Source organism: Phocoena phocoena, chromosome X (genome assembly GCF_963924675.1).
Source record: "Phocoena phocoena chromosome X, mPhoPho1.1, whole genome shotgun sequence".
Lineage (NCBI taxonomy): Eukaryota > Metazoa > Chordata > Mammalia > Artiodactyla > Phocoenidae > Phocoena > Phocoena phocoena.
Genome location: NC_089240.1, coordinates 21,413,304 through 21,422,325, shown reverse-complemented (window position 1 = coordinate 21,422,325; position 9,022 = coordinate 21,413,304). Strand labels below are relative to the sequence as shown.

General features: G+C 41.1%; 1 protein-coding gene across 1 annotated transcript; it reads left to right on the top strand.

Annotated features, from left to right (window-relative positions):
• The first annotated feature begins 8,030 nt into the window (after positions 1–8,030).
• Positions 8,031–8,408, top strand: LOC136142972 (programmed cell death protein 5). The gene has a single exon (XM_065901269.1). It carries the CDS (start codon positions 8,031–8,033, stop codon positions 8,406–8,408), a length of 378 nt encoding a protein of 125 aa, XP_065757341.1.
• Positions 8,409–9,022: the final 614 nt, after the last annotated feature.

Genomic DNA, 9,022 nt, shown 5'->3' with positions numbered 1-9,022 from the left:
TGGGGCTCCCAAATTGAAAGGAAGGGGCTAAGTAGCATGTGGATTGCTGACACTCTTCCAATTTAGGGTCTTCTTCCAACTTAAAGACTGCCAGAATCTATTCCCAGGAAATACAGTCGGACAAGTGGCTGGGTTTGAGCCACACTGATTTTCTGAGCTGCTCCGTGTACACTGACCGACCACCTGGCTAGTCTGCCTCGTGGTGTGAAGGTAGGGCCCTCTGGCAGTATTCAAAGGGCTGCACTGAGCAGATTCTCGATGTCACACAAGAGTAACTACAGCTCTGACCCATCTCCAAGGCCTGAGACAAAGTGCAAAGTAGACTCTTCTTGGAAGGCTTTCCTTCTTCCTTTCTGAATCGACTCTCCTTCTACCTCTGATCCCTATCATGTCCTCAAAAAAGCCATCCTTTTCCCTCTGCTTCCCATTCTGCCCTCATAATGATCTATGACTCTCCATAGCCCCAATCTGCAGGACACCCATCAGTGGCTAGCTTTCCCCCAAAGAGTCCCTCGATCCAAAATCATTTCTCCCTCCCTGACACCTCATAAGAGGTGGATGATGTAGAAACTTAATATTCTCTAGAAATACCTTAATTTTGAGGTGAAAATTTTTAAATCAAAATAATATAGCACTCAAAGAAAATAACTACGAAATGCACTTTTCCATTTTCAATTAACTTTGCCTCCCTAAACTGTCCAGAGCAAAGACAGTGGAGCGTGCAGGGAACTCTCTACATCTTAAACTTCCTTTCACAAAGGGAGAAGTAACTTCCTGTCTGACCCCCTCCAGGAAGAGGAAATGAAAAAAGGAAGACCTCTTCCTCCTCTGGAAGCCATCACCCACTTTATGATAGCCTATGTCTACCTTACAAACAAGGTTTTATTGAGATCATTAAATCTACTTTAACAATTTATATTAAAATATCCTTTTTGGAAATAAGTTTATGAAATGTTTATCACAGACTCCTAACCTCCAAATTTATGCCACTAATTACATAATTTGAAATTACTCTTTTTTAATTAAGCTCTTTAACTTTGGGGATCTTATCTTGTTCTTGTAATTATCCTAGCTTTCAGTTTTACCCCATGTTATCTATCTTAATACTTTTTTGGAAATAAATGTACTGTAAATAAATGTGAATGAAAATATATTTTAAAGAACTTCATAGATGTCAAACATAATTGTTCTGATTCTTGCAACCAGCACCGAGTTAAATACTCAAGTGGGGTTAAGATATTAACCTCTAGGGGACAGAGCCAAGATGGCCTACTAGGAGGACCCGGAATTCATGTCTCCTCACAACTAGGGCACCTACCAAGCACCGGAGGGGGACCACAGACACCTAACGGGGTGGGAGAAACCCCCAGTGACCGGGTAGGACATGTGGCGTGGGGAGAGTGAAGGGGGAGGAGAAGTGAAGGCGGGATGGGACTGGCGCCCCCGATGGCCGGCTGGTGAAGGGGAAGGGATCCCACGCCCGAAGGGGGAAATTGGGGAACCATCGGGAGGGCAGAGGATCAAAAGGGAGTGTGGCCAGGTTTCCCCTGCCCATTCGGGCCCCCAGGAACTTGCTGAGATCCTGGGCCTGATCCTCCGCCCATGGAGGCCCCCTCCAGCCGCGCGGGTCCTGAGGGAGTGGGAGGGAGGGAAGGGGGAGCAAAGGTAAAGGCCAGACCTCCAGGACCAGCACCCCTGAGGGGTGACCCAGCGGGGCCCACCCACGGTTAGGGGTCCAGCAGCTGATGGGCGAGACCCTTGGGGAGACGGTGGGGAAGGGGCACGAAGGAACGGAAGAGAACGGGGCCAGTGCTTTCCCTGTCGACTTAGGCACCGGGAAGCCTGTTGGACTTCCGGGCCTAATCCTCTGCCCTCGGAGCCTCCCTCCTGCCGCGCAGAGCCCAAGCCCCACCCCTACACCCCCACCCAGGGCCCCACCACTACACTCAGAGACCCCCTCCAACGCCCTGGGCCTAAACCCCACACACACACTCTCACTCAGGGCCCTACCTCCAAACTCTGGAACTCCACAGCCCAGAGGCCCTCCTTGCAACGTCACGCCTCTCCCCTCCCGTGCAGGTCCTAAGCAGACGCCCCACCGCACGCTTGAACGTCGCCCCGCCTAGGCCCCGCCCCACGCTCAAACATCAACCCCCACCCAAGTCCTGTCCCACCCTAAACCCCGCCCCTGCCTAAGTTCCACCCCCTGCCTAAACTCTGCCCCCAAAGACAAGGCTTTTTTTTTTCTATTTTCTTCTTTCCCCTTTTACATTGGGGCTCTGTTTTACCATGTTGACTCGTTGTTGATTCTTTTTCTGGCTTTTTTTAACATCTTTATTGGAGTATAGTTGCTTTACAATGGTGTGTTAGTTTCTGCTGTACAACAAAGTGAATCAGCTATATGTATACATATATCCCCATATCCCCTCCCTCTTGCATCTCCCTCCCTCCCATCCTCCCTATCCCACCGCTTTAGGTGGAAACAAAGCACCGAGCTGACCTCCCTATGCTATGCGGCTTCTTCCCACTAGCTATCTATTTTACATTTGGTAGTGTATATATGTCCATGCCACTCTCTCACTTCGTCCCAGCTTACACTTCCCCCTCCCTGTGCCCTCAAGTCCATTCTCTACATCTGCGTCTTTATTCCTGTCCTGCCCACAGGTTCTTCAGAAACAATTTTTTTTTTGGTTCCACATATATGTGTTAGCATACAGTATGTGTTTTTCTCTTTCTGACTTACTTCACTGTGTAAGACAGACTCGAGGTCCATCCACCTCACTACAAATAACTCAATTTCGCTTCTTTTCATGGCTGAGTAATATGCCAATGTATACATGTGCCACATCTTCTTTATCCATTCATCTGTCTATGGTCACTTAGGTTGCTTCCATGTCCTGGGTATTGTAAATAGAGCTGCAATGAACACTGTGGTACATGACTCTTTTTGAATCATCGTTTTCTCAGGGTATATGCCCAGCAGTGGGATTGCTGGGTCATAAAGTAGTTCTAATTTTAGGGGTTTTATGGGTTTTTTTTGAATTTTATTTTATTTTTTTATACAGCAGGTTCTTATTAGTTATCCATTTAACACATATTAGTGTATATATGTCAACCCCAATCTCCCATCATCACACCACCACCCTCCAGGCCACTTTCCCCCCTTGGTGTCCATAAGTTTGTTCTCTACATCTGTGTCTCTATTTCTGCCTTGCAACCTGGTTCATCTGTACCATTTTTCTAGGTTCCACATATATGCATTAATATACGATATTGGTTTTTCTCTTTCTGACTTACTTCACTCTGTATGACAGTCTATAGATCCATCTACGTCTCTACAAATGATCCAATTTCGTTCCTTTTTATTCCTGAATAATATTCCATTGTATATATGCGCCACATCTTCTTTATCCATTTGTCTGTCGATGGGCACTTAGGTTGCTTCCATGACCTGGCTATTGTAAAGAGCACAGCAATGAACATTGGGGTGCATGTGTCTTTTTGAATTATGGTTTACCCTGGGCATATACCCAGTACTGGGATTGCTGGGTCATATGGTAATTCTATTTTTAGTTTTTTAAGGAACCTCCATACTGTTCTCCATAGTGGCTATATCAGTTTACATTCCCACCAACAGTGCAAGAGGGTTCCCTTTTCTCCACACCCTCTCCAGCACTTATTGTTTGTAGACTCTTTGACGATGGGCATTCTGACTGGTGTGAGGTGATACCTCATTGTAGCTTTGATTTGCATTTCTCTAATGATTAGTGATGTTGAGCATCGTTTCATGTGTTTGTTGGCAATCTGTATATCTTCATTGGAGAAATGTCTGTTTAGGCCTTCTGCCCATTTGTGGATTGGGTTGTTTGTTCTGATATTGAGCTGCATGAGCTGCTTGTATATTTTGGAGATTAATCCTTTGTCTGTGGCTTCATTTGCAACTGTTTTCTCCCATTCTGAGGGTTGCCTTTTCGTCTTGTTTATGGTTTCCTTTGCTGTGCAAAAGCTTTTAAGTTTCATTAAGTCCCATTTGTTTATTCTTGTTTTTATTTCCATTTCTCTAGGAGGGGGCTCAAAAAGGATCTTGCTGTGATTCACAGAGTGTTCTTCCTATGTTTTCCTCTAAGAGTTTTATAGTGTCTGGCCTTACATTTAGGTCTTTAATACATTATGAGCTTATTTTTGTGTATGATGTTAGAGAGTGTTCTAAGTTCATTCTTTTACATGTAGCTGTGCAGTTTTCCCAGCACCACTTATTGAAGAGGCTGTCTTGTCTCCATTGTATATTCTTGCCTCCTTTATCAAACATAAGGTGACCATATGTGAATGGGTTTATCTCTGGCTTTCTATCCTGTTACATGATCTATATTTCAGTTTTTGTGCAAGGACTATACTGTCTTGAACACTGTAGCTTTGTAGTATAGTCTGAAGTCAGGGAGCCTCATTCCTCCAGCTCCATTTTTCTTTCTCAAGATTGCTTTGGCTATTCGGAGTCTTTTGTGTTTCCATACAAATTGTGACATTTTTTGTTCCAGTTCTGTGAAAAATGCCATTGGTAATTTGATAGCGATTGCAATGAATGTGTAGATTGCTTTGGGTAGTACAGTCATTTTCACAATGTTGATTCTTCCAATCCAAGCACATGGTATATCTCTCCGTCTTTTGTAACATTTTTATTTTTCCTAATAAATCTTTTATTTTTCTAATTTTATTTTATTCTTTATACTTTGTTATTGTTCTCTCCTTTTGGCTTGTTCCCACCCCCTTTTTTTCTTTTTTCTGTTGTGTTTTTATTTTACCTTGTTGCAGTTGTTTCAATTATAGTTTTATTTTTCCTAATATAATTTTTATCCTTCAAATTCTATTTTGTTTTTTATTCTTTGGCATTGTACTGCTCCTTTCTTTCTTTCTTTCTTCCTTTTTTTTTTTTTTTAAAACCACGCCGCAAAGCTTGTGGGATCTTGGTTCCGAGGCCAGAAGTCAGGCCCGAGCTCCTGTGGTGGAAGCTCCGAGTCCAATCCACTGGACTAACAGAAAACCTCAGTCCCCAAGGAATATCAATCAGAGTGAGGCCTCCCGGAAGTCTTCTTCTCAGCACCAGGACCCAGCTCTATCCAACTGCCTGCAAACTCCAGTACTGGAGGTCTCAGGCCAAACAAACAGTAAGACAGGAATACAGCACCACCCATCAAAAAAAAAAAAAAAAATGAAACGACAAAAAAATGTTACACACGAAGGAGCAAGGTAAAAACCTACATGACCAAATAAATGAAGACAAAAGAGGCAACTTACCTGAAGAAGAATTCAGAGTAATGATAGTAAAGATGATCCAAAATCTCGGAAACAGAATGGAGAAAATACAAGAAACATTTAACAAGGATCTAGAAGAACTAAAGAGCAAACAAACAATGATGAACAACACAATTACTGAAATTAAAAATACCCTAGAAAGAATCAATAACAGAATAACTGAGGCAGAAGAACGGATAAGTGACCTGGAATATAAAATAGTGGAAATAACTGCATGGGAGCATAATAAAGAAAAAAGAATGAAAAGAATTGAGGACAGTCTCAGAGACCTCTGGGACAACATTAAACGCACCAATATTCAAATTATAGGGGTCCCAGAAGAAGAAGAGAAAAAGAAAGGGTCAGAGAAAATAATTGAAGAGATTATAGTCAAAAACTTCCCTAATATGAGAAAGGAAATAGTCAAGCCCAGGAAGCCCAGAGTCCCAAACAGGATAAACCCAAAGAGGAACACACTGAGACACATATTAATCAAACTGTCAAAAATTAAATACAAAGAAAAAATATTAAAAGCAGCAAGATACAGTAACAGATAATATGCAAGGGAGTCTCCATAAGGTTAACAGCTGATCTTTCAGCAGAAACTCTGCAAGCCAGAAGGGACTGGCAGGACATGTTTAAAGTGATGAAAGGGAAGAACCTACAACCAAGATTACTCTAACCAGCAAGGACCTCATTCAGATTCAATGGAGAAATTAAAACCTTTACAGATAAGCAAAAGTTAAGAGAATTCAGCACCACCAAACCAGCTTAACAACAAATGCTAAAGGAACTTCTCTAGGCAGGAAAAACAAGAGAAATAAAAGACCTACAATAACAAACCCAAAACAATTAAGAAAATGGTAATAGGAACATACATATCTATAATTACCTTAAATGTGAATGGATTAAATGCTCCAACCAGAAGACACTGACTCTCTGAATGGATACAAAAACAAGATCCATATATAAGCTGTCTACAAGAGACCCACTACAGACCTAGGGACACATACAGACTGAAAGTGAGGGAATGGAAAATGATATTCCATGCAAATGGAAATCAAAAGAAACCTGGAGTAGCAATTCTCATATCAGACAATAGAGACTGTAAAATAAAGACTATTACAAGAGACAAAGGAGGACACTATGTAATGATCAAGGGATCAATCCAAGAAGAAGATATAACAATTATAAATATTTATGCACCCAACAGAGGAGCACCTCAATACATAAGGCAAATGCTAACAGCCATACAAGGGGAAATCGGCAGTAACACAAAGATAGTAGGGGACTTTAACACCTCACTTTCACCAATGGACAGATCATCCAAAATGAAAATAAATAAGGAAACACAAGCTTTAAATGATACATTAAACAAGATGGACTTAATTGATATTTATAGGACATTCCATCCAAAAACAACAGAATACACTTTCTTCTCAAGTGCTCGTGGAACATTCTCCAGGATAGATCATGTCTTAGGTCACAAATCAAGTCTTGGTAAATTTAAGAAAATTGAAATTGTATCAAGTATCTTTTTGGACCACAATGCTATGAGACTAGATATCAATTACAGGGAAAAAAATCTGTAAAAAATACAAACACATGGAGGCTAAACAATACACTACTTAATAACCAGAAGATCACTGAAGAAATCAGAGGAAATCAAAAAATACCTAGAAACAAATGACAAAGAAAACACGATGACCCAAAACCTGTGGGATGCAGCAAAAGCACTTCTAAGAGGGAGGTTTATAGCAATACAATCCTACCTCAAGAAACAAGAAAAATCTCAAATAAACAACCTAACCTTACACCTAAAGCAATTAGAGAAGGAAGAACAAAAAAACCCAACGCTAGCAGAAGGAAAGAAATCATAAAGATCAGAGCAGAAATAAATGAAATAGAAGCAAAGAAAACGATAGGAAAGATCAATAAAACTAAAAGCTGGTTCTTTGAGAAGATAAACAAAATTGATAAACCATTAGCCAGACTCATCAAGAAAAAAAGGGAGAAGAATCAAATCAACAGAATTAGAAATGAAAAAAGAGAAGTAACAACTGACACTGGAGAAATACAAAGGATCATGACAGATTACTACAAGCAACTCTATGTCAATAAAATGGACAACCTGAAAAAAATAGACAAATTCTTAGAAAAGCACAACCTTCCGAGACTGAATGAGGAAGAAACAGAAAATACAAACAGACCAACCACAAGCACTGAAGTTGAAACTGTGATTAGAAATCTTCCAACAAACAAAAGCCCAGGACCAGATGGCTTCACGGGCGAATTCTATCAAACATTTAGAGAAGAGCTAACACCTATCCTTCTCAAACTCTTCCAAAATATAGCAGAGGGAGGAACACTCCCAAACTCATTCTAGGAGGCCACCATCACCCTGATAACAAAACCAGACAAAGATGTCACAAAAAAAGAAAACTGCAGGCCAATATCACTGATGAACATAGATGCAAAAATCCTCAACAAAATACTAGCAAACAGAATCCAAAAGCACATTAAAAGGATCATACACCATGATCCAGTGGGGTTTATCCCAGGAATGCAAGGATTCTTCAATATACGTAAATCAATCAATGTGATACACCATATTAACAAACTGAAGGATAAAAACTATATGATAGGCAGTGGGGAGGGTGGCGCGCGCGCTGAGGGGCTGCTAGCGGTCTCTCGAGTGGGCTAGAGCGTGGCCGCGGCTGCTGGCTCCGGACGGCCGCACCATGGCGGAGGAGGAGCTCGAGGCGCTGAGGAAGCACAGGTTGGCCGAGCTGCAGGCCAAGCACGGGGACCCTGGCGATGTAGCACAACAGGAAGCGAAGCAAAGGGAAGCAGAAATGAGGAACAGTATCTTAGCCCAAGTTCTGGATCAGTCAGCCCGGGCCCGATTAAGTAACTTAGCACTTGTAAAGCCTGAGAAAACTAAAGCAGTAGAGAATTACCTTATACAGATGGCACGGTATGGACAACTAAGTGGGAAGGTATCAGAACAAGGTTTAATAGAAATCCTCGAAAAAGTAAGCCAACAAACAGAAAAGAAAACAACAGTTAAATTCAGCAGAAGAAAAGTAATGGACTCTGATGAAGATGACGATTATTGAATTTAAGACGTCTAGAGACTGGAACTTAATGGAGCAATTCTAGGACAGATAACACTTGGCTGAAGTTCAGATCTCGACGGGATGTTTACTTTGTTTACTGTCTATATGCCTTTTAAAAATAAACTTGTTACGCAAAATAAAAAAAAAAAAAAACTATATGATAATTTCAATAGATGCAGAAAAAGCTGTTGACAAAATTCAACACCCATTTATGATAAAAACTCTCCAGAAAGTAGGTATAGAGGGAACCTACCTCAACATAATAAAGGCCATATATGACAAACCCACAGCCAACATCATTCTCAATGGTGAAAAACTGAAACTATTTCCTCAAAGATCAGGAACAAGACAAGGTTGCCCACTCTCACCACTATTATTCAACATAGTTTTGGAAGTTTTAGCCACAGCAAACAGAGAAGAAAAAGAAATAAAAGGAATCCAAATCGGAAAAGAAAAAGTAAAACTGTCACTGTTTGCAGATGATGATACTATACACAGAGAATCCTAAAGGTCCTAAAGATGCTAGCAGAAAACTACTGGAACTCATCAATGAATTTCGTAGAGCAGCAGGATACAAAATTAATGCACAGAAATCTCTTGCATTCCTATACACT

Bases quoted from the DNA above. Each gene is read 5' to 3' on its own strand.
- LOC136142972 (XM_065901269.1), top strand. From the start codon at position 8,031: ATGGCGGAGGAGGAGCTCGAGGCGCTGAGGAAGCACAGGTTGGCCGAG.